Source organism: Zerene cesonia, chromosome 20 (genome assembly GCF_012273895.1).
Source record: "Zerene cesonia ecotype Mississippi chromosome 20, Zerene_cesonia_1.1, whole genome shotgun sequence".
Taxonomy (NCBI): domain Eukaryota; kingdom Metazoa; phylum Arthropoda; class Insecta; order Lepidoptera; family Pieridae; genus Zerene; species Zerene cesonia.
Genome location: NC_052121.1, coordinates 3854372 through 3881518, shown reverse-complemented (window position 1 = coordinate 3881518; position 27147 = coordinate 3854372). Strand labels below are relative to the sequence as shown.

At 35.6% G+C, this 27147-nt stretch overlaps 1 protein-coding gene across 4 annotated transcripts in view; it reads right to left on the bottom strand.

The window, feature by feature from the left end:
• Window positions 1–901: 901 nt before the first annotated feature.
• The window catches only part of LOC119834784 (Ca(2+)/calmodulin-responsive adenylate cyclase), a 72849-nt gene continuing 46603 nt past the window's right edge, over window positions 902–27147 (bottom strand). The window contains exons 8-22 of one of the 4 annotated variants that reach the window (XM_038359278.1): window positions 13892–14050; window positions 13279–13423; window positions 12501–12674; window positions 10431–10637; window positions 8481–8666; window positions 7977–8255; window positions 7451–7749; window positions 6589–6751; window positions 6125–6208; window positions 5141–5287; window positions 4712–4925; window positions 3349–4639; window positions 2510–2803; window positions 2012–2084; window positions 902–1927 (exon numbers count right to left, since the gene is read on the bottom strand). In XM_038359278.1, the coding sequence (XP_038215206.1) occupies window positions 1505–1927; window positions 2012–2084; window positions 2510–2803; window positions 3349–4639; window positions 4712–4925; window positions 5141–5287; window positions 6125–6208; window positions 6589–6751; window positions 7451–7749; window positions 7977–8255; window positions 8481–8666; window positions 10431–10637; window positions 12501–12674; window positions 13279–13423; window positions 13892–14050 (4138 nt within the window). In that variant the 3' untranslated portion in view covers window positions 902–1504. Of the gene's footprint in view, window positions 1928–2011; window positions 2085–2509; window positions 2804–3348; window positions 4640–4711; window positions 4926–5140; window positions 5288–6124; window positions 6209–6588; window positions 6752–7450; window positions 7750–7976; window positions 8256–8480; window positions 8667–9526; window positions 9575–10430; window positions 10638–12500; window positions 12675–13278; window positions 13424–13891; window positions 14051–27147 lie in introns of all 4 variants that reach the window. The other 3 variants (XM_038359279.1, XM_038359280.1, XM_038359281.1) reach the window with 3 other exon arrangements.

The window sequence follows — 27147 nt, the reverse complement described above, 5'->3', positions numbered from 1 at the left end:
AATAGAAAAGCAGTTGTTCAATTACTTGTTCATATTTTGTTGGGTTTGGTTTTATGAAGGAAAATTAAATATTGTAAAAATACGTAATACAAATAACAATATAAAAAGAATCATTACAACAAGCAAAAACTATTTGGCACTATATATTAAAAATTCGAATCGACATACTGAGAAGACAGCAAACTGTATAATAAAAAATAAATATGATCTTCACAGTACGCTAAACTATCTATATGTATAGCACTTGACAGTTGATTAACAATATTTACAAAGATTATTAACAATTCACTACGTCTCGCAAAGATAAATGTACAAGTTGATGACTAAACCATATATGTCTGTATATCTTATGGATTTTACTTGCAGTTCGCTACAAAAACAATGAACATAGTGTTTCCACATAACCACAGATATACAAGAAATTAAACAAACCAATAAACTCGCCATGACTCATTGCCATTATCAAGTAAGTACAAGCTCTAAATTTCGCCACGAGAATAAACGTAGATCTCTGTTTATGACATTTTAGACCACTAACAACTATATTATATTAAACTATCAGAAATCGAATACGACATGAAATTGACACGAAACCATTGACTAATTCTTATATTATTTCAGAACTACTACTGAGAATACTTTACAACAAATAATATTTTATACCGAGTTTAATTGTACTTTGGATTTGTAAGTTTGTAACTTATTCAATAAAAATAGTAGAATTAATAAAGCAAAACCTCTACTAAGGAAAATAATGAAATATAAATTGTGATGCAACATTATGGCGCAGAAATATTGGGAAAACGGTGACTAGAATTAAAAGAAGAACGATAACAACATTTGAAATACCGGTGACGTTGAAAAATAAGGACAGTAATTTTGAAGGAAACTATTTTTATTATTTTTATGGTAACATTACACTAAATACATAATGAAATGCAGTAATACTTATAGAATATCTAGTCTATCTAATAGTGGTAATCGTATCAGATTCGCGAACAATATACGAGTAAGGTGACGCTAAAAGATCGCACAGAACGGGGGCCAGCCCTCACACACGACACTGACGTACAGATATTGGTCGCTCAGTTCCGAACACCTTAGCCTTTATCACAAGTCGTACAATAAATAATTCTAAGTCAGAGCACCTTGTAATTGTAGAGATCATCGCACACATCATCACGCTCACGGATGACTGGCGGTGCCATCGAATGGCACGGGCCGTACCGAGTACATAATATCATACAGTGTAATATTAATAGGTACATATTAACAATTTACACATAAAATACACAGATTTAAATAATCAGGCACATCTTTAACGGGGAGAGCTCGTGATCGACGGATCGAAGCATACATTCGAGCGTATCCTAGTCCACAATCAATAGACATAATCGTACAAATAATTTTGAGTATTAGATTTCGATTAGAGAGCTGGGTAACGCGGTCGCCTGCGGGACGCAGGAACGGAAGAGAATCACAGGTAAGATAAGGCGTGTCCTCATCACACGTCACTCTCGCCGTCCGTGACGTGCGCGGGCTGGCCGAAGTTCCTGGTGATGCACTCGCTGACCGTGCGGATGTTGGCCAGGTAGCGGTGCGCCGGCTCGTCCGAGTCGTAGATGGCGCTGAGCGACTCGAGCGACACCAGCGCTTCAGAGTCCAGCAGACGGGAGGAGGCTCTAGAGGACACGTCATCGTCTCGGTCGAAGTAGCAGGAGTTGACGTCGCTGAGGGCCGCCTCCGCATCGGTGAGCCCGGCTTCGTTCAACATGGAGACGTTTTCTAACGCTGGGTCGTCGGTGGTGTAGCCAGTGCTCTCCGGCTGGCAGCCGTCGCCTTCGCCCTCGCCCTCTGAGCAGGAGGAACTCCATTCCGATTGGCTCTCCCCGTAATGACCCATTTCTCTATGATTAGAAGTGGCAACCTGCTTTGAAAATAGATAAGTTAATACACTTGGATCTGAAATAGGGATGCAATATGTAGTTGTAAGATGGTTCACAGTTCTTACCCGGTTATGAAGTCTTTCAGGGTTTTCATGCTTTTCTTTGGTATTTAGAGGTTCCTTCCTGATTGGCTGTGGGCTGTACATAATAATATTTTCAGTTCCAAGTTCATCATTCTTATAATCAAATAAAATATCTGCTCAATATAGTTAAAAAGCAACACAACATATATTTCTGTTTTATATAATCACTCTTTTTTTTTCAAAGTAAAATAAACTATAAAACTTGTGAAAATATGAAAGAATTTCACAACAAATAAAATACTTAGTAACTGTATTATGGACAATTACACTTTTACAAAGAACAAATATACAAGACTAGCTGTTCGCCCCGGCTTCGCCCATGATACATATATAGTCTATGTTACTCGTGGATAATGTAGCTTTCGAATGGTGAAAGAATTTTTAAAATCGGTCCAGTAGTTTTGGAGCCTATTCATTACAACCAAACAAACAAAGTTTTCCTCTTTATAATATTAGTGTAGATTAAGTTATGGTACTCACTTGGCACTATGTTTAGAATGTGCAGGCGACGGCAGATCCACGACGACGTCTGTTGGCAACACGCCTGGGAAGTCAGTGCGCGGCGAGGGCACGGCGGGTGGTGCGGCATGTGCGGCGTGTGGAACATGTGCTCCATGTGCAGCATGTGGTACATGCGCGGCATGTGGGGGTACAGGCGCGGGTTGTGGGGGTGAGGCACGGGCCAGTTGAGTGATCGCGGCGAGACCGACTGCGTGCAACGGACTGCTGTTGTTATTGCTTGCGCGCACCGCTTCCACGCAAGCGTTTGCTGCCCTGTTGAGGAATAGGGTCAACTTATTATACGCTTATATAAAATTTAAAAAATGATTTCAATTATTAATTCCTTTAATGAAATGAAATGTCCTGACATTAATTACTGAAATATCTGGACATATTAAGGCTACAAAGTTTTATAACATTTATATGACAGTATCCGCAATTTACCAGTAAATTAGTATAAAAATTTTATATGGTAGGTAATTTGACTACAGTTTAAACAATGTCAATGTTATTTTAAATGTTTATTTTAAACATTACTTTTTTAATCAATTTATGCGTTTTACAATTACTATTACAATAATTATTATCTTCTATATTACCATCTAAGGAATTCGTTTCGTGAATAGAAACGTTTATCGATAAGCCACATTTTAAACTTTTTGTGCATTATATTTTGAGGCAGTTCTCATACATAATATTCTCATTATATCTCTACACGCCCTCATAAAATTATGAAACAAGATAAAACATTTAGAAATTACAGTCCAATTAAAATTTTAATTTTAAGATTAAAAAATATTTTGAATATTTTACTGTACCTTAAATCCAACTTCAGTTCCTTTCGTTCCGACTTGGGAGAATTTACCAATACAAGATTTTTGTCATCAAGTAATCTTTGGATCTCCCTTTCGAAAGGTGGAACACACGCAATATCCGAAGGACTGCGTTTCGTAAAAACTTCTCTGCTGTCATGGTTTAAATGTTTCAGATTATTCGGTCGACTTCCTGAACTCGAAAACGAACTGGTTCTTTGCGTGAATCTATGTGGAACATCCTTTTTATCCGTTTGACTACAACTGTCTCTCTTGGCAGACGGTTGATGCATGTTTAATATACTTCTTTGCAATTTTTCCTCTTCTTTATGCAGATTAATACTTCCTTCTAGAAGTTTGTCATCGAGCGAAGGTTTTTTATTAAGTCCGTATTTAACATAAAAGTCATATATAACGCGAGGAGAATGTTTTCTCAATTGAGGAAAATCATACGTTGGGTTTGGATTGACGTCAATCTGTTGCGGTCGAGGCGGTTGCCACTGATTTGCTCTTGGGGGTGAAGGAGATGCATCTGTGGTACGCGAGTAGCTTTCATCAGAAGAGCTAAGACTTGGAGATCGAGTCAGAGAGCTTAATTCGTCAGCTGAAGAATGTACCCTTGGACTTCTTGCCAATGGCAGACTTTCACTCGACCGAGGTCTCGGCAATCTGGCCGGGGCTCTTCTTTTATGTGCCACGGGCGGCCTCGGTTCTTGGGGTCTGGGCCAAGGAGGTACTAACGCTCTGGGCGGGGGCCACCTTGGGTTGCCATTAATGCCATGCGGCGGAGGTGGAGGAGGCGTTTCCTCTACTTCTTTATTTCTTCGACCTTTGCTTCCTTTGTGATTTCCATTTTGATGTCCATTTGATGGGAGCAATGGTTCACTTTCACCCGCTACCGACGTTTCTCGAAGTGGGGGCAAACGGGACGGTGGGGCCGCGGCTCTCCTCGCTGAGTTCTGCAACATGGCAAGCGGCGTTGCCACACCTCCATACGCAGTGGGAGGATTCTGTGGCTGACTATTTGGTATGTGATGATTATTGCTGTTCGATGGAGCTCTGTCTGTTAAAAAATACGTTGTCATTTCACCCTTGCCCTTCACTTTGACTTTTCCTCTACACACGAACTGATACGGCAAATCTTTGAGCACTTGGAAAACTTCCTCCGTAACTTGCGTGTGATTAGGAAGACCCGTGGAGTCCATGCGAGAAGCGACGTTTACTGTGTTGCCCCAAATGTCATATTGGGGCTTTCTAGCACCGATCACACCAGCTACCACTGGCCCCACATTGATACCTGTAAAAAAAGAAGATTGAAGTATATTCCAGGCAAAAATTATTATTTTTTTTATATAATAGGTATCCTTACCAACTCGAAGCATAAAATTGTTATATGAATTGTCATTAATATCCTTAAGTTTATCTCTCATAGCGAATACAAATTCGACGAGCGTCGCCATATGTTTCTTCGTGCTAGCATCATCTGTCATTTTCTTGTCCGGAATGAGACCAACAGCTGCCATGTAAGTGGATCCCACTGTTTTGATTTTATCTATGGCACTGAATCGATCTTCACCCAAAAGCTGAAATTACAAATTAGGATTTATTTAGTTTCATGTTACTTTATAAATATCTGATATACTGTGTTAGCTTTTCTCGCAATGTCAGTTTGACCCATTTTATTACAGTCTACTGTAAATGTAAATAAATAAGGTACTAAATAATTGTAAAATATATGAATAGGCTGATGGAGAAAGTTAATTGCATAAAATAAAAAATTCAAATCTTCACAACGCACCTCATCAAAATCAGCTATAATCTCGTTGAGCAGCCGCAAACACTCCATACCCTGGTTGTTGCCGTCCAGCTCCATGTAGAACTCGTGGTAGTTGGTGATGGACGCAAACACCACGCCCACGCGGTGGTACGATTGATGGTAGAGGTCCTGCCAACCGCGCTTCTTGTGTCAGCATTGCGGAGAAAGCCGTGCAGTCAGGGCCAATGACAGACTAGCCGTTTTTGCACGTGACCCCACAATAATTTCAAATAATTTTGGAAGATTCGGAGCCGGTTTCTTTTTGTAGAATACAAGAGAAGCAACGGAGCAGACGATGGTTAGTGACCAACGTTGCTCATATATGGACACGATGCCAGTGACATGATATTCCATAAAGCCTATTTGACTGTTTTTGACATATGTTTTCAGTGAAAAGCAAACATATTGAAATTAAATTGAAAAATTCCGAAACCGGCCATTATTTTTTAATAGATATGCGAGGAAGTTATTGCGGGGTCTGTAGATTAGTTTTGGTTTTGCAACGACGCTGTGCTATTTGTACAAGCGTTAAAAGCATGAATTGGAACCAAAACTAATCTAACTGAATCTGTGCATCAATGGCATATTAAGTGTCTATTATAATCATACTATATAGTATTTTTTCTTAATCTGATTTTCATTTTGATTTGTTTAGTGGATAATACTTCTTTTAAACTGTCACTTGACCCATTTTCATAATGTGCAAAGTGCGACACACAAAGCGTTTTGATTCGATGAACGGTGAATGTGATGTGTTTGCGAAGTTAACGAATGAATGAATGGCAGATACCGTGTTATGTGTTAATGTTTGTGATTGGTATTATCATGCTTTCCGCTTAGCGACATTTATTATTCCAAACTCCATACAAAATAGCCTGTAAAGCAATGCAGCTGATATTGAAATTTCTTTTTATAATTATATGCTGAAGCGTTTTGTTGCTTTAAATGTTTTGTCGTCCAAATTACCATATTGGTCCTGAACTGATTGTCCAGAAAATGCGTCGCCACATGCGCGGGGAGAAGATTGAACAATATTCTTCTATTAGATGCCTGCAACACACATTTAAGGTCAATTCAGTAATTCGCCTAAAAATCTGACAAAAAGAACCTCTTCTTCTATGTGAAAATGAAACTATATAAACCAAACTAATAAAAGCATACCACAAATAGAAAACCCTGAAAGCAGGAAATTTTGTATATTGTATATTTGATTACTTCTTTTTATAAAAACATGGCAACAAAATAATCTTCTAAGAAATTAAAAAACGAATCGTTTTTTACGTATTTTGTTGAAGCGCATGAGTTTTGAGGTTTAGCATTACGAGTTATTTTATACGGTCGGTTGTTTGTATTTTTGCTCAGAAAATGGATTAATAATCCTCATATACTGTTCACCGACTAAAGTATGGTAAGTTTGCAATAAACAATACTTGTAAAGCGTCCATGTCCCGCTTCTCATCGCGAGCTTGCAACTGCCACAGGAAGTCCAGCCTCGCCGTCCACTCCGTCTGGCGCGCGTGTAGCAGCACGGCCAGCGCGAGCGCCACCGTCCACGCGCTCCATACGTACGCTGAACTCACTAGCCCTTCGTTGCTGTAACGGGAAATGACAATTTTGTTTCAGCGGTTAATAGGCTAATAGCTGTTCGCCCTGGCTTCGCCCGTGGTATCTTTCCGGGGCGGAAATCCTATAGCACTCGGGAATAATGTAGCTTTCTTTTGGTGAAAGAAATTTCAAAATTGGACCAGTAGTTTCAGAGCCTTTAAGGTACAAACAAACAAAAAAACTTTTCCTCTTTAAAGTATCTGTAAGGGTTAATTTTTAAAGTTTAAACGGCATTGCGTTACACGTTTAATCATTTTTTTCTTGTCGTTTATTTGTATTTATGTATTCTGACATGAGTGATACATAGACAGTTATACAGAAAAGAATTGCTTGAAAACATTACATGTATTCATAATACACTTTTATCCAAGTATGTTATATCCTACTAATATTATAAATGCGAAAGTTTGTGAGGATGAGGATGTGTGAATGTTTATTACTCTTTCACACAAAAACTTCTCAACCGATTGCAATGAAATTTCGAAGGTAGATAGCTGGATAACTAGAATACGGACTTACGTGGGTAAAATCGCGTCGCGCAGTTAGTATACAACAAAACGCAAATAAAAAAATATAAAATACTGTGATTTTGAATATATTTTTCATCCTTTAAATATATTTTACGCTTCTTTTACTCCCTTAATATACAGTACCAATCGAACTTCAAAGAATCCAAAACGTACTCACTCGGTCATAAGATCATAGCAGTCGAACAGGTACTTATGGTATATCAAGATAACAGCCACATAGCCGGTTGTCATGACAGCCAGCAATATTCCCTTCACCAGAATCGGCAGCCGCAAGAACACAGCAACCGTTAGCATACTGAGGCAACACCCGAGGGTTATGTATAGTGGTACTGGGCACATCCTGTGAATGTCCGGACTGCTCCACAGAGATGTGAGCTCGCGGGATGATCGTAGCGCTTCCATTGTTATTGTGTGTTCCGTGAGATTCCCACACACGTTTATAGCTTGGCATGATAGCTGGAATGTTTTGCAAAACATAATTAGATAAAATAAATAAGTGTTCCTACGTTAATATTATGTTAGTCCTGGTGAGTGGTGGTCCTAATAAGTTCGAAAAAGGGCTAGTAATAATGAAAACAGGACTGTGAAACAGGTATGAATTACATCAATTGCATACTAGTTAACTATATATGAGAGAAATATGGGGTACTAAAAGAAAATAAAGCATTTACAATATAACTTACCACATTAGCTTGCCCAACAGCATATCCCAGAACGATAGTAAACGTTGTAATAGCGTTCCTCAGAGCGAAAGGTCTAGAAACATCGCACGGTATGAGCCGCAACCTCGCAGCTAGAGTTAGCACTAGAACCGCTGCAGACCACACGAAGGCAATCACGAAGAGAATAAGAAGAATTAATGTACGTGGCAAAATAGCCGCTTGCAGCGCTCCAGCTGCAACCAAAGCGCCCAATGCTGCGCTAAGTGATCCCGCCCACCCTCCGTCTGTTGATGCACGATACTGGAAATATTTTAAGTTTTATTTTTATGCTATCAAGGTACGTTTTTGTACTTACTACACTTTCATATCGCTTATAAGCAGAAAGTCAAAAAAAATTGTTCTATGTACTGCAATGTATAAATGTCTTATTTCTGTAACCTTAAATATACGAAAAAATCATTTACATACAAATTGAAAAATGAGAAAAAACGGATAAGGAAAATTAGACACAAAACATGATTTTACTTGTGCTTCCTTATCGGCGTCCTTAAAGCAGAGGGTCAGCAGGTGCACGTGTGTGGCCTTCTCCCGGTGCACGCTGCGCGCGTCGATCGCCTGCGCCAGGTACTTGTTCACGCGGTTCGTGGGCTGGTGGTACACAGACGAATGACGCTTTTTCAACGGCCGCTTAAATTTCTCCGTCACTTTATTCTGTTAAAACAAACGCCCGTTCAAACGGCTGACGTGATATTGTCTCTCGTTTCACGCTATCACAACACGTGGGATGCGAACCGGGGTACACATAAGGACCACGGCATGCCGACTCCACCCATGCTCTTTTGACATAAAAGACTGACCTTAGAAACGAATAATCCGGATTTCCAAAGCAGCGTTCATTATGAGAATTAAGAATAAAAGAAGATAGACAACATAGTCAACATCAATATATAGCTACGTTCAAAAGGAACATAAACAGTTACAGTTCACTTTTATAAAAAAATATGGAAATTTAAAAAGATAATGTAATATAATAATAAACTTTATAGACATAAAGTTCATTTGAATAGTGGACATTAAAGTTGTTTTATAATTAAAAAAACAAGTTAAATTTATACTTTACTCTGAGTCAATTTTAATGATATCAGTTAGTACAAATTTAAAACAGTAGTTAGTAATAAAAACTATTTATAAATGAACTCCATGCAGTAGGGAACATGCCATGCCGTGCTAGTGTTGGCCAATCAGGGCAGCGAGTGAAACACAGTTTTGTGCGTTCGACTTTATTTTCAAACAATACCAATAAAACAACTTAATTATTTAAAAATATGTAGATTCACAACTCAATAGAAAATAAGTCGCAATTAGACACAGTGATAAATGGTTTCGAGTGCTCGCGTTCTTCTGCAGCTCAGTCGCCTATTCGTTTGTTTTAAGGAAACATTAGGCGCGAAAGATTTCATTCGTGAGGTGGACACATTGGCCTATAAAGTTAAGAGGGAAATAGCTCGTGTCACCCAGTGTACGGTGGAAAACAATAATACACATGAACAACACTTTTTGTCTGCGCTTACTGTTTCTGCGGGTATTTGTTGTGGAACTAATGTCCAGGGTCGGAATATCTGAAAAACAACGAGCAGACGTCTCATGTTAGTTGCTGGTGTACGACGCTATCAATTTATTAAATACGATGATACACTTAGATATTTATCAAAAAACACGAGCCAGGGTAGAGGTCGAAAGATTCTGCCATGGATTGCAACTTATTTCGGAATAGCGAAAGCTCAAACAAACCAGCAACTAAAATGTCGAATGGAAACCGTTTGATGTCACATTACAGGGAACATATTATTGTGTGCAAATAAGATAGCATTGAAAAAAAAAAGAACTTCTGCTTTTGATTCACGTATTTTCCGAATTAAAACCAGATAAGCGATATAATACCTCAGAAAATATCATATAAATAGAAGCTCAGAGCGTATTTCAGATTTATAAAAAAAGCAGCACCACACGTTATTCGAAAATCCACCCAAAAATCAAACTACTGAAATATTTTTAAGCGAGATTATTTATTTGCAAAAAATGCAGGTAGATATATTCAATACACTTTTGCGTTTGAGAAGCCAAAGAAAAAACACAGAAAATAGCGATATATGTGTTTAAAAATTCTGTTTCACACTAATTGCCTTACACACTAAGATTGAGTCATTACGTGATGTCACCTATTAGGAAACCTAAGCACATTACTCAAATCGTAAAGTGCTTACTTTTCCCTAAGAACCTGACAATCTACTTCGCGTCTACATACATTCTATTAGTTTTTATCAAAAAATAGCGTCAAGTGCAAAAAAATGCGTGAAGCAAGCACAATTCGCTTCCATTGTACAAAAATGACAGCGTTATTTTAGCTCAATGATATAAAATGTCAGTCGAATTGCGCGTTGCTTCGCGATGTTAGGCAAGTGAACGTGTGTGGACCGTTGCATGTGTGCGTAGGGCGTGGTGTTGCATGACCGCGTCGAACGTGTGGTTGTGCGGGGCGGTGGCGGGTGTGGCGGTGGCGGGGGCGGGGGCGGCGGGGGCGGCGGGGGTGCGCAGCGCGCTCACGTCCTCCTTGAGCGCCGCCAGCCGCAGCGCCTCCGCCGAGCCCGGCTCCGCGTGCAGCGCGCGCTGCAGGTCCAGCACCTGTCGCCAACACGCACCGCTCACTTCTACACCCGGCCTTCGCACTCGTCTCACCGATCCGTGTTACTTCGATAATGTCTATGACTGTCTATGACCCCTCGAATCCCCAAGGCACTGACATAGTCCTACACTCATCGACTGTCAAGTTTTGGAATAATAACAATATGTAATCTGCACGCTTCCTACTCATAGTGATAGGATCTTATCATAGTACAATGAGAATAGTAGGTTGGCCGAGCGGAGCCTTGTTTTACTTTTACTAGTAAGTTTAGTTAACCTTTTAGTTTCAATTAAATATTATTTATGCGCGTGTTATGACACCACTAGGTTTTTAACAACGTAATATAATAAAATTTTTGTCCAATTCATAAATTGGCTGTAAATTAAATACGTTTTATATTTTCATCATCAAACACGGCGCGTGGACTGCGTGAAATGTGCGTATGAACTCGGCGCTGGCGGCTTACGCGTACATTAAAACCGGCGACAGCCGGTTCATCCTATTACTCCTATTGTACTATGCTATTATGCTTTAATGCTCTGCTGGTAATTAAAGTGTCGTGTAGCGACGTGGAAGTTAAATTTGCTCATTGAGAACCTGATCTACTAACAACATTATCACTAACAAACCTGCTTATTAATAGGAGGTAATCATGACACTAAAGCTGACAGAAAACTCTTTTTCGTAATATGCTTTCTGTTTTCGTAGATTGGCACTTAGTCTCTTAAATAACTGCATTACCAAAATCTTCGACTGTCATTGTTTTAGAACGATCTATAGACTACTCGTTTTTAATTTTAAACTTACTGGGATTTAAAACCTAGTTTCTTTATATCGCTTAAAATTTCTGCCTCATTTTTTGTATTATTTCCGTATACAATTCTGTATGTCACAATATATCGACATTGGGACAAATGGGACAAAGACAACCATTCTGGCGAAAACTCATAGTAGATATATATAAATGTTGCAAAACCTATTTCTTAATTACACCCATCAAAACGATGCAAGAACCTATATTTCTGAGCTTACAATTTCTGCACGTTGCACCTCAATTACAGGAATATAATATGCGCTTTTTTATAAACATACATATGTGTCATTACAGCATTAAAAAATTTTGTGTTTAGGACAGATTGAATAACAGTTTATTTCAAATACATAAAATCAATAAATTAATCCATCAAAATATGGGACACTTTAAAAAAATATTCGTTTTTCGAAAAAAGATAAAAAAAATATCAACTGACAATGATAATTGTGTTATGGGGGCAACGATAACTCTACGGTTTAAGTATGGCCTCAATATAGTATGATTTCCATAAAGTCCCACTCGCTACTCTATGAACATCGCAGGCGCCAAGCTAGACATACAAACGCAAGTGCACACCAATTTGACACGTACAACAATACACCGAAAGCTTATTATTCGTTGCTATATTTTGTATTATGGCGCCTACTATATCACAGTTATTTCAACTCGAATTTTATAGTACCAATCAATTTGGAAATTTTAGGAACAAAATGGGCCCATAAATTATTTTATAAAAAGAATTAATGCTTGGATCTTCTTTTGCTATAATTAATAAGCTGCTAATGAACAATATAATACTAAATAATATAATGTACGTAATAGGGTAAATAAATAGATAATACTTACCTTAAAAGTTTGTCAAAAGAAGTATCACTTAAATAGAAAACATCGTAAACTCAAGCCGCCGACACGGTCTTGTAATATTTAGACGTGTCCATATAAAGTGCAAGACGAGTTTGAAAGACGCCACAGTGCATAAAATACGTATCATAAATATATTTCTTAGATTAAAAAATATGTGGGTAGTTGTAAATTTAATGTCAAATACCTTCCTAGCGGCGTTCGCTTTGAGCTCTTGCGGGGAGGCGGCCATATTGGAAAATGGCACATCAACGTTAAATTTGATCGAATGCAATAATTGCACGACCACATTTGAAACGTTTTTGAAGGAGAGCTTTCGTCGGGACCCCGAACTCAGACCCATACCGGCTGTAAGGCACATCTGTAAATACAAGATAATTATATTCATTTATCAAAATGTTTGACGTACATATAAATTAAAAAAAACTAAGTAAAATTTACTTATGTACCAATTACAAGTAATGGTATATTTAATTGGATCATTTGTTTCTCACGGGACACTAATTTCCATATTAATTATTTACAAACGGGGTTCCCTTTTTGATTAATATTTAAAAAGAGTAAAAGCCCCCAAACAATCATTATACTAGGTACTTTACGTAAGTCACAGTTTCGGGTCGGCATTAATAAATTAGGACAGCTGTGGTTTAAACTAGTATAAAATATGCGACTTTTGTCTATTAAAAAATTGATTGCAACTATTTATTATACTAATGCCTATTCGGTAATTTATTAACAGGGGGAAAATAAGCAAAATTACGATTGAAATTATCAAAAAGCTTACATAATTTTTTTTGGATCAAAAAATGTTTGCTATTTCGTAGTATATTAGAACTTTAATACATATCATTAATAAGTTTTCATTATAAAACTGTTAGTGTGGGATTCAAAGCAGCGTATGTAACTATGTTATGTAATTTTTTTTTAACAAATAATTTTTTAGAAGTATATCAATCACAATATACCTTTCTTCGCCTAGGAGGTGGTATGATGAAATAGGTCTGAATAGAGTGGTCCCTCAGATACGCGTTGCGACTAGCGCCGTGCCCCGGCTCCACTTCGTAGGCGCCTCCCAGACACTCCAGTGTCGCTTGCGTTATGTGCACTCGTCTGAAAATTACACAAACAGATCACCGTATTATTGAATTACATTAAGATAGGCAGTAAAAAGTGATGTTTAATAATTTACTTATAAAACCGCAATTACATCTTTTTTTTATAAAATAAGATATATTATTATGAAAACAGTTTTATATCATGTTTGATATGGTTGTGTTTACATTTGTACCGAAAGCTAAATTAGGAAAACATTTTTTTCCGTAATTGTATTCAAGGTCTTGTTATTTTGACAGACACTATAATAAATCAGATTTATGTATTAATGCAATAAAAGTGTCTGAGACGCGAATAATATCCTCTTAATGGACTATTATACTGGTTTATTTTCCACGTGTTAAAACAGGCGACCTTTGAAAAAACACGGTTTGGTTATGAATAACCCACACTACTACTACCGACAATCAAAGCCTCTATTTATATAGAGGGCGAAGCAGTTATTTATATCAAATGCACACCAACCCCGGTTCACCACCAGCCTCCATGTTATTAGCGAGCGTGACGTCATTGGACCACACGTCATACTGCCACTTCCGTAGACCGAGCACGCCGCAGAGCACCCGGCCGGTGTGGATGCCTACGCGCATGTTCAGCTGTACGTCCGTTGCTTCCACTACAGAACTGAAATAATACATTTTTACATTCATACCGTATAAACTTGTACTTGAAAGCACAATACATTTGTGTTCAAGATATTGTACCATAATTAAATAATCATTAGTTCCAAATACAATGTAAATTGTCAAGAATAAATATTCAACAGTCCATTTTCTACATGAAAAGTTTCACAAAAATCCGCCTCCATAATTGATACGTTGACGTAAAGGTATAATAAATTGTAAACATAATGTACCATGTGTTTCATAACATCACCATCATAGTACCTAAGATATTATGTGTGATATAATGTTAAGGAAATATTTATTATAAACTCGAAAAAATGCGAGCATTACGCAGGTCACTTGTTTCCGTGCACACATTCGCACTGTGTAAGATCATGGAGAAAAAAAAAAGACTTGCATTTTACCCAAAAATTTTGTGGGTTTGTGTATTCGTGAGAATTTGAGAAACCGGCATTACAACCAGTCAAATAAAAAAAATATTTCAAATATCATCCACCAACATCTAAATGTTTGCTTCTAATTAAATTGTTGCACAAAACAATAGCACGATAGTAAGTAGTATGCCAGTATATAAATCACATCTTTCCACTGTAATCCCCATGGTATTGAGTTGATAAAGCGTCAGTGAGACAAATCGCTCGGAAACTTGGCAACAAATCGAAAGTATATTTAATGTATAACATATTTACGTACGCAATGTGGAGCACAAATGAATGATAAGCGTAAAGTTTTTGGAACATTAAGGTCGCAACTGACATTATGAGCTAAAAAATATGTTATGTCTGAATACAAGCACCTAATAATCGAGACACTTAAATGATAACCTACTTTACATATAAACTACCGTAAACGTAACTCGTTTTGAATCCTGTTTTTACAAAAACACAAAGTTAAACTGATTGCAGTTCTAGTATATAATACTATCCATACCAAGAAATAGAAAATGTGAAATCTAGTTCTTCAGACGTTAATTCCGACCAATTCAAATCTCTCGAAAGCTGTTACTTTGACGTACAATGATTTAAAATAACGCCAATTAAACTTTATGAGCAAGACATTATAAAGTAATTACCAATAAAACAGAAAAAAACATAGAAGAGTTAAGTTTTCGGTTATTATAATATCTAATGCTTACTCTGTTTCTTTTAAAATAAATTTATCAAAAAGGTTAATACGTCTAATATTTGGCTTTATGTATCTGAATTATTTTTTCCGAGAATCAAATCCACTTGATACAAAGAAACGAAGAAAAAGATTAATGTACCTACATAATAAAAACACTGGAAGTTAATGAATTCACTGAAAATATATATTTTTTGACCTATCTTTCTTAAAACTCTCGTCTTATCCTTTTTTAATGAATCTAAGTCGTTTTAGCTCAACGAAAGCGCGCAAGGACGGAGTATTTTGAATTTTACGTAGAATTTCTTATAAGCCAGCATCATTCCCAATAAATTCGAAGACCGCAAAGCTAAAATACTAAACACGTGCAACATCTTAACAATCCAGGCGTGGTAAATGACCGTCGGCCGGTTTTACAGTTTCCTCCTGTGTATTTTTGTTTACGTTAAACACTATTGCTAAAGGGAGCATATAATTTATCGGTGTTTCCATTTACAAAACGCATTTCGATGCTTATTTTAGAGTCGCTAATATATTAACATTGTTATGATACAAACGTATAGGTGTAGGTAAGAAAAGTCTCTACCAACAAATGCTAGATTTCTGTTCTATACGTATCTATGGAACTGAAATCTAATAATGAAGCATGTTTTAAAAACTTAATGTAAGTATGGAAACCACATAAATAATTGAAGATAAATAAATAGTTTACAACGATATACGATGATAGATTATCTGTTGTTTTAAATTTATTATTATAAACCACAAAGCAACAATTTATCAACACTAAAAAAGAAAAATGTTACAGAGCAAATTATTGCGTGCGCTCACAGTTACTCCGTTTATTTTCATTATCCCACTTCTTGGCCGTGTTATAAATTATAAATAAACATAAAGTTTCGAGATTTTCTAACAAAGAATGCTGCGAATTTTTGAATTGTCGTGTACAACTTAATTTTTTTGGTTTTATTATTTTAACAGAAACATTTACGAGGCTATTATTATAGCATGGCCATGTCTTCCTGTATTTTTAAAATAAAATGCGACCATTGAAATAAATTAGAATGTCATTGTGCTATTTAATATATAGGAAACGTAATTTATTGTATAACTCCGCGTCCGTTTAATCTATAGTTGGACTCTATAAATCGTTTTTTCCTATTTTTATCGTCTCCTCAATGAATAAAGAACAATGTTTTTAGACACGTGTTATCACATATTTTACAATCAAATAATGACTTTGAGTAATTATACTAACTTTTAAAGCTTGTTGCATCATAGTTTCTATTATAAACAATCTAAAATGGGGGATTCTGATTAGTTATACGAAAATGGATATAATCCAATATACTCGTAAATATACCTACATAATGATTATGTGTTCAGTTTTGAAAAATACATCATCATCATAAAACTTTAAACTTCTTTAGTACCGGCTAAAGATTAACTAGGAAATGAGAAGAGCAACCTGAGGCAAACTTTTCACAGCTTGCGTTCAAGCTTCAGGGAAGTTTTAATGAATATAAAAGTAAAAAATCATCGTTCTAGAAATTAAGACTAAATTTTAAACTAAGTATCTCAATCTTTATTTTTTTAACTTTGCCGTAAGTATACTATTTGTATGTGGTAGTCGAGCACGCTTCGGCACGAATTGGGCCAGCTCGCACCGGGGAAGTACCACACCCCCACAGAAGACCGGCGTGAAATAGCATATTGCTGTGTTTCGTTCGGTGAGTGGGGGAGCCGGAGGCCCATATCCTTTTCCTATCCCTTCCTAGTCCTGTCCTTTCTGTCCTTTATTCCTCTCAAAAATCCTTTCTTATTCCCTTTCCAATTTAAAGTCGGCAATCCATTTGTAGAGGCGTAGGGTCTGCAATGGACCTTATGCCTCTACAATTGTTCATGGGCGGTGGTGGCGCTTACCATCAGGCGTCCCACTAGCTCCATTGCCGACTGTGACATAAAAAAAAAAAATCTAAGGAATATTTCTTTAATTAACATGATAGATAGATTTCACTAATCTACTATTCGACGATATACATATAGCTTATTTTAGAATGTTAAGATAAACATTTTTTTAATGAGAATTTTTTAAAGAATAGAAAAAAATACACCAGGCGGGATCGCCGTCTCGAACCCCCGTCTTTTTGCCAAACCTTAGCAACGCCTATCCTTTAAGCCACCCGTGATCCAGTCTCAGCAATGGAATTTCTTCTACTCTTTCGGTTTTATGTGCACCCCAGTTATGGGACACCTAAATTTTTTTCTATTCTTTAAAAATTTCTCAATTATAAAGCATTTCAATGCTATAAAACTAAAAATTAAACATTCCTTTAGCTGTACTAATGATGGGGCAAAATGTGGAAATTTATATCTTTCAACAGTATGAAAAAACCTTTAATTCTCTGAAACTATTTCTATTAATCTTGTTTTTTTTTAATAATAAAGATCTATGGAACAGAATGTATAGACCAGATACGTTGTTATTTCGAAATCTGCAATAACGTTCACAACTGAGAAATTCTCTTTAATATGAAGTTAGCGTTTAAATTGAATATTGAATACAACATACTGCAGACACAAAGCAGAACTATAATTTCCAAGCCAACCGCAGAATGAACAACACAATCTCAGTGTAGCTCCTGGTTCATAAGTTATAACCAGCGAACAAATAATATGATTTGTTGTATACACATTGTTTCAAAGCAAGACATGGATAATTCACAAGTCCGTATCAAGAGTATTTCACAACATCCCCGCAATAGAATGCATTGAAGGATATCTATATGTGGAATGTTGAATATACAATAACGAATTGTGATTTTATTATGTCAGTGCGGGTAACCGAACAGGTGGTTCGCCTGATGGTCAGTGGTAAATCACCCCGCTAGGCGATATGTAGAGGTAGGATCTCGGCTAATGCGGTGTCCGCTTTTAATATTATTATGTGTATGGTTATATTATATACTATGGTACAATAATCTTATACCTTTAAACGAGCAATTCTTGTATATATATATATATATATATATATATATATATGTCGGCGTGCAACCGCACTTCAAACAACGTAGTCACGCATCTTCTAAAACAAACCTGATTCATTGATTGCAATAAGGTTCAAAATAATGTTTAGCAATGTTTATTCTCAAATTAAGAACACAGATTATTATTCTTTAATATTTGACGGTAACTTTAAAAAAATGTTTATTCTCAAATTAAGAACACCGATTATTATTCTTTAATATTTGTCGGTAACTTTAAAAAAAAAAACTAACTGATTTACTTTTTGTAATCATCTTAAATTTCTTAAAGCGTTTTGTTTATAAATTTTAGTAAGTTGCGAGAATTGATATTTTTATTCAAACAAATAATACGTTCAATTTTGTTATAAAAAGCCGAGCGCGCGCCGGTTCAAAAACACTTCGACTCGAGCTGTTGTAGCGAGCGGAGCTCTTGAAGAACAAAATAAATTGGAATAATTATTCACAAGTGTTTTCTTTCTACTACATCACTCAGTATCGACGATAGCAATGCTCAAGGAAGTCGGGACGTCAGCAATGCTGGCAACACTCGTCTTAAAAACAGCCACGTGCACCTTCATCAGTTAACACGTGCCACCCTTCATCCGTTATATATATATATAATTGGGATCTCGGAATCGGCTCCAACGATTTTCATGAAATTTAGTATACAGGGGGTTTCGGGGGCGATAAATCGATCTAGCTAGGATTTTTTTTTAGAAAATGCCATATTCGTGTTTTATTCGTGTTTTTTTTTTCCTGACATCTATTGGTGAATAATAATACTATTTTGCTTCGTAGATAGCTGGACAACTGAAATAAAACATAGGCACTTTTTATACCGATATTCCTACGGGATACGGACTTACGCGGTTTCAACCGCGGGTCACAGCTAGTAATAAATAAAGAAATAAAACATCAGAGATTATTCGTAATTTATGTGAGGCTGAAAAGCTCACAAAAGTAAGATGTACTTATATGAGTAATGTCTAAAAATTATCTTATTAAGCACATTTTATTACCGAACAAAAAATATATCTATAAAATGAAAGAAATCAATTTCGATACGTAACAGGGTTCCATCCACTCATTTTTATTCACACTCTATTATAATTGAAGAAAATAGACAGTACACGGTAAAGAAAGTGATAAAGAAATAAAGTAACCACATTTATAATGCAACGTACATTTAACATCTTTACGTAACATTAGAAGGATGAGGAAAACAGTAATTTGAAACTTGAACTGCCGTGAATAAATATTCATTCAATATAGAAGACATTTTCGTGTTCACCATTAATAAATGTCGTACAATATAAGCTTCAGTTTATCTAAAAATAGATGAAAGGCAGTGTACTAGCTGTCGTAATATGGATATATCGAAATCCATTATTTTTCATTCGCGACCCCACTTCGTGTCAGCGTACGTGTCATGTGTCACGTGCTCGGCTGTCGGCTAACAATCCGTTAACACGATATAAAAGTCACGCAGCTTTATTATTTGTTATTTGTATTTAAAACTATACATAAATAATAAATTAGAAGCATAATATCGGAGAAAAACAATGCCATAAGTAGGTAAAGCAATTCGTTTAAAAATAGAAAGCTCTGGATAAATAAGACTTAAAAACACTTGAGGAAAGTACGTCTGAAACGCGGTTCACGGATCTTATATGTGAATAAATTTAATCCAAAGTTCTGGATGAAACTGATACCAAAAATAAAAATGAGTCACATGTAATGAAACAAAAATATCTACATATTTCTTCTCCTCTTTTTCCTCTTCCAAAATCTCAAGTAAAACCAAATGAAGATTTCAATACAGACGCTAATGCTAAAACTGTTGAAAGGCGTACGGCGATTCCTAATTCCTTTACCGTGGTGATAAGTTTTTATGTTAAAAATACATATTTTCATTCTTACATTTCTTTAAAGCATTCGATAGTATTGGAGAATAAATGCTCGACGAACTCAGTAAGCCGTTACAGAGAACGCTTCACGAAACGGATTTGCAATACGACGACGGTTTCAATAATGCTCTAGGCACCAACGTTACTCGCAGCTGAATATAATATACTTTAGGCTTAAATATATGCTTTATTTTATTTCCGCCCACTGAACAAATCTTTAAGGAGACATTAATGTTTACTTTTAATCCACATTGTAAGAACTAAACAAAATGAGTAATCATTTCCAATAGGATAACGTTGCCACAAAAAAATACTGGCTAAAAGAGTCCTTTTAAAAGGTTTTCTACTTCAAATGAAGAGCACGTTATGTATACCAACAAAACATATGTTTATAAGTATGCACAAGATACCCACGCGACGAAAAACACAGCTGCATAAACAAAATGTTTGCGTTAGGTCTATCCGTTCGCATACACGATGCGACTGAAAAAGATTCCTATAAAACTGCCACTAGTTTATTTTTCATTTGTTTTTAGCACGCCGTGATCCCATCGAGCTCGGTGCATCAATATGGATACCATTGAAATTTCGCTATGTACCTACTACTCGTTCTATAAGCTACATGTATAAAATTGTATAAAACGAAAGCCAAACGGAGCGCGTTAATTGAAGCTTGTCAACTTGATTAATAACTGCTAGAGCATTGGCACAGACTTTTAAGGAATGACCTAACTTTGCACGAGTACTCGAGTCTAGACGAATAGTGTTTATTTTGATAAAGCTATGGAATATCGAATAAATTCTGCACAAAAATATCTAACATGCTCTGTATTTAACATACAAGCTATTATGTTCTTCATCATTTGTTCGACTCCGTACAGTCTACTAGCTAGACATAAAAAATCAAACACAAGAGACTTTATTTGAAGACAGCGTCACTTAATCAAATAACATCAAAAGTATACAACTATTGAATATGAAATAACTTCGAAGTAGAAAATTAAAAACTTTTCAACGGATTTTAAACGCGATTTATTCATTATATTATTAACCCGACGTTTCGAACACTTTACAGCGAGCGTGGTCACGGGGAGACTGAGATGTTATATGTCTTGAAGGTCATACAAAAATTGTTGTTTGTGAACTACCTCCACCTATTTCTCCGCAGTTGGTATGTGGAGTATTTTTCTGGATGTTGGCAGTATTGGCTGATAGTGTCTTCTGGTCTTTTGGTATGTCTGACATGGGGTTTTAAGTTCTTAATAACAGGATCCCAGGTGTTAGAAAGTTGTAAACCATCTTCTCTATTGAAATTTGGATGTTTTTTAATTTCAATAGCCTCACGTACAAGTCTTGGAAAAAATCTATTTTCTCTGGCGAGGATTTGTGGTTGGTCGAATCGTAGGAAGTGGTTGTTGTCCAGAGTGTGTTCACATACCGCAGACTTCTTGTGACGCCTATGCTTGATATCCGCAATGTGTTCCTTCAGTCGGCTACCAATGCTTCTTTTTGTTTGGCCAATGTAGGAGAGACCAAAATCACAGTCTAACTTGTACACACCTGCTTCTTGTTCGAAGTACCACTCCGTATGTCAACAACCTCTTGCATTAAGTCCAGATGTTCGAGATATTTGAAGTGACTATCTACTACAATGTTTTAATTGAAAATTGTATCAAACTTTAAATTATTTACATTTTTCTATTTGTTAATTACGTTATTTGAATTCGCATTAAACTTTCAAGAGACTTTCCCTTAATGCTCGAGATGTTCCATATTAATTCAATTATTTTTTTTTTCAGTTTCTTAGTGTTGATCAGAAAAGTAATATAGGATATGTCATTAACACAAACTTTCCAATATAAATGTGGGTCAAGGTGGTGATTTCGATCTAACTTATAGCAGAGCGAGATGCCAGTCCCTGTAGCAATTCAATCTTCATTAAATATAAAGGTACCAAACATTCGTTTTATTTGAAAGAAGTGGCATTTCAATAATATTATATCGTTTTAAAAACGTCGTGGGAATTTGTAAAAAAATCATGAATAAATTCACCTGAAAGTATAACAATTTATTCGAAGTTTTTCGTATTGAGTTTCATATATTATATACTAATTAGTTTTGTAGCCTTCACAAGTAAATTATTGATCCAACATTACAAGAACCTGCACATATTTAGACGAAGGTACAGTGAACATACACTTGTTTACTTAAAAATAACCCGATTTATTTCAGACTCATTCTGGCGACGTTTCTCGCATTGAAAAACCTCTTTATTACAGCTCCGAGTACGGAAAACATCGTAATTAAGCTTGCAGGTGTAAAAAGAAATGCCGTGAAAACATTTTATGTTATTCACAATGTGAAAGTGCAGAGGTTACGGACAAAACCCGACATTTTATAATGCCACGAATGATGCGGGAAACTACGCGTTTTATTAAAATGAATATGGAAATTGTAGCGTAATTAATATGTGAAATTAAATGAAATAGAACCTTTTAAAACTTCGCATTCAAATTACACCATATGTACTGTAATTAATGAATTAACATAGACACGTTTGAATTTCCCTTTTGACTCGTATCGCGTATATTCCACTTTTAATGCAATTAAAACAGTCTAGAAATTATTATTAAAAGCTGTTAGGATAATTATAACATGAATGACTTAAAAGTCCGGTTGTGTAAATGCCGGGTTTAATTTCGTTCTATCTATTACTTATTTGAAATATGTAAAAATTATAAAGATAATCACACATAATGGCAATTCGAACCAGGCATTAGCTAGTACTCAAAGGTTTCTCGAAGCCGGATCACTAATCGTATAATTAAATAGATAAAATTGATGTATTAATAGGCACTAATCCGATAGCTGGGCGCAATGTGTCACAAATAAATAATATCGATCTGCAATATATTTGCCTATACATTCACTCCTACCGCATTTAATAACATGAAACTTAATGTTAGCTTCTAATTACACTAAATTTAATCAACCATTTTCATTCGGAGAGCCATTGTAAAGCTTATTTGATGAATCAGTTGGTTAGCTGGTTATTTCAATATTTAATTGTGTAACGGCGACGTAATTATTACACCACTAATATTATCATTTCATATTTAGTTTGTTTTGGTTTCCCATTATAAGAGAAAACATATTTTTTTGTATCTTAATAAATGTCCATTAACTTTAATGATTGCCAGGCTAAATTCATTTATATTATAGGGTTGTGTAGGCTATTGTTAAAAAGGAAACGATTCATAAAGACGTGATACGAAGGCGGTGGAGTTGAGGCAGGTTGAGGCGACCTGACAGCTGTGGTTTTGGTTACGTGTGTGTTATTGCTTAGCAAAAACAAAAGAAAAACAACCAGCATTATTTTATATCATGTAGGTATATTTTTAAGCAAGTGGCTAGCAATAGTTAAAACTAATAAATGGTACAAGAAATATTCAAAACCTACAGATCAATCTCACACGTTTCCCTTTCTGCAATAAAACATTTATTAATCAATTGATCAACTATTTCTCGTTCCGTGATTTGATCCGCGTTGAAAGGAAATTTCCATGAAGATATATACACACACAAACACAACTATTGCAAGAATGATACGCTTAGCCCGACCGACCTTATAGTAATACAACGTCCGACAAACTTATATATTACTAGCTGCACCCGTTAAACGCTGTTCTGCCTTACTCTTATCGTTTAGTGGTATGAAAAATAGATGTTAGCCGATTCTCAGACCTGCCCAATATGCTTACCAAATTTCAGAGGAATCGGTCAAGCCGTTTCGGAGGAGTATAGAGACTAACATTGTGACACGAGAATTTTATATATAAGACTAGCTGCACCCGGCAAACGCTGTTCTGCCTTACTCTTATCATTTGGGGGTATGAAAAATAGATGTTGGCCGATTCTCAGAGATACCGGATAAGCACAAAAAATTTCATCAAAATCGGTCAAGCCGTTTCGGAGGAGTATGGCAACGAAAACTGTGACACGAGAATTTTATATATTAGACTAGCTGCGCCCCGCGGTTTCACCCGCGTAAGTCCGTATCCCGTAGGAATATCGGGATAAAAAATAGATGTTGGCCGATTCTCAGACCTACCCAATATGCTTACCAAATTTCATCAAAATCGGTCAAGCCGTTTCGGAGGAGTATGGCAACGAAAACTGTGACACGAGAATTTTATATATATAAGATTTGCGGTTGGTATCGTACATCTAGGGATCGAACCGCAAAATTAATTTTTTAATGTACATACTTTTTTGTGATATAAGTACCTTTCAACTTAGTTCCCAGAAAGTTTAAGTACAATCGTAATCTGACCGGTTTTTGTGTGATGTTTGAACAAAGAGACAGACAGACATCCATATTCTTAATCACTTTTTAGATTCAGTATCAATCTAATAAATTTTAATACTTTCAGAATGTACACTTCTACACCTATCGATGTCTATTAAATGTATATGTATGTCCTGGCTACATTATGGTAATAGCGTTTTCCTGGCTGCACATTGAGATAAAACAAAATCGAGGTTGCTTCAGCAGTTTGCTTTTATGCATGGATTGGTATAAATTACAGAACTCGATAGTTTGTTTTAATAATGTACAGTGACTCAATAAAATAACTACCCGCAACATCATACTAACTGAGTAATACTTCGATTTACTTCACCAATAATTATTAGAACTAGCGGCCCGCCCAACAAACAAACTTATCAGCTTTACAATACTAGTATGGATATATGACTAAATGTAGCATATGGTTTTTTTAATTCTGATAATACTATCAATTCAAAAAAATTTAAGTAATTAAAAATACTATTGTTGCTGTTAAATTATATTCATAAGATCCAACCAAGCTTGTACATATATAATAACGACGAAAACTGGTTTGGTTCGCTTAATTATTAAATGAATGATTGCGTTGAAACCAAGCGTTATTCATTAAGCGGATATAATACTCTGCAATTTTGTATATTATAACATGAGAATCAAATTAAATAGGATTTGATTCTACACTTTGCAAGTGATATAATTCATTGTCGATTATTAACAGCGACTGTGTTTTAATTCTTAGCATTCTACGAAACATAGATTTGAGTTCAACCCTTAAATTAAAATATTCACAACATGAGACAATAAATTACACAACAAATAACAGCAGTTTAGATAAAATTATAGCTGAATTTTAAAGACCATAATTCTTCCTATAAAAACCTATTTAAATGTTCGTTATTTTGTCGATAGGTAATAGGTAATATAATCGTTTATAGGGTATCGTAATAGCTCCGTTATCATACAACAGCTTTTATGCCCATAAAATCTGCAATAAAATTAAAAAGTGTAGTGTGCAATCAAATTAATTACATTTTAAAATGCATCAATACACCAGCAAGTGCACTCTTTTAACACCGGGGAACTTTCAACCTTTAGGTTCGTCCCTGACAAAGAAATTGTTGAGCCTCGTACTCTGCGATAAGTAACAATGCCTTGACAATGGCAGTCTATAATGATATTATATCTACGTAATCTTTAAATCGATGCGACGTTACGAAATTGATATCCATCCATGCTAACAATACAATGGGTTGAGTAAATTTTTCTGTTTGTCACATTTTTCCGCCTGCTGAAGAGATTAGATAGAATTATTATTAGGTTGATCAGATGATGATGATGATGATGATGATGATGATGATGATGATGATGATGATGATGATGATGATGATGACGATGATGACGATGATGATGATGATGATGATGTAGATGATGACAACATTCAGAAAAAAAACAAGTATACCTAAGGCGATATCTATACATGACAAACAATAAATTATTAATGATAGATTAGTAGAACCCTCGAGAATGCGGGCTTCTTTTGGCAGACAAACATTTAAAGGTTTCGGGACGTAAACAAAACAGGAGTAAAACGAGCAGAGATCTGTCACAGTAAAAAAAGCGTAAAGTGGTGCGTAGTGGCAATCTAGGGTAAATAAGATCTTAGTAACGTGTTTGTCATTTTCAGGCGGATTTTGTTTATAGAAATACCACGAAAAGAAAAATAACGCGCGGACTGAAAAAAAATCTTGAATTATTAAATCACACAAATGGAACGCGAATCACGAGCAAGATTATAATACCCCTAAGGGATGCGACCTGTTCTAAAATGGAGTATGTATTGCTTATATCATCATAAATAATGCCAAAGTGTTACAATAGGATTTAACATTATATTACATGTATATTTGTTTAAAAAGATATTGATTTGATCACTTTAAAATGAAGAAATCCATTTTCGAACAGACCTTATATTTTTTAGTTTTTAACGAACATCTAAGGCAACACAACAGCCTAATGCATCAAAATTAAAAGACAAGCATCTAAGACTCAATACATTTTTGCTGGTAAACGTTCGATAAAAGTAATCAAATCTGCTCAACTAACTCTATTCTCAAAATTACGGGACTGAGTTAAATGAGCTCACTTAAACTTGAACAATCTAGTTCGTTGAGTTTAATTGATTTCTCTCTTATTAGCGAGTTTGAATAGCATACAGCTATAAATCGTCGGAAATTTTATATCGCAACTGAGTTGATCCAGCATGTTGCCTACTATCGAAATTGCTTTTCACATTTACGTAACAGTATTGAAGCCATACTGTTATCCTCTTTTAGCAATTTCCAAGGCATGTTGAGTGACACAATTGGTGGAATGTTAGGAGATTGCATGCGCTGGTTATACTCGTATGTACGATTCCTTATTGGAAGATGTGCTCTATTGGAACGAAATGCTATTATATTAAACGTAATTTTGCATTATCTATATTTGTTTTATTTTATTTAAAAAATCTATTTGTTTAAAATAGTATGTAGGTACGCATTAGGCAAAACAGGGACATTTTGAAAATTTAATACTATAAAAAGTGCATAATACATTTGTATTTAATATGATTAATGCTTATATACCTAGTCTTGCCATAAATATTGTAATAAAGAAAAAAGAAAATTGTTAACTGCAAATAACATTTATTACT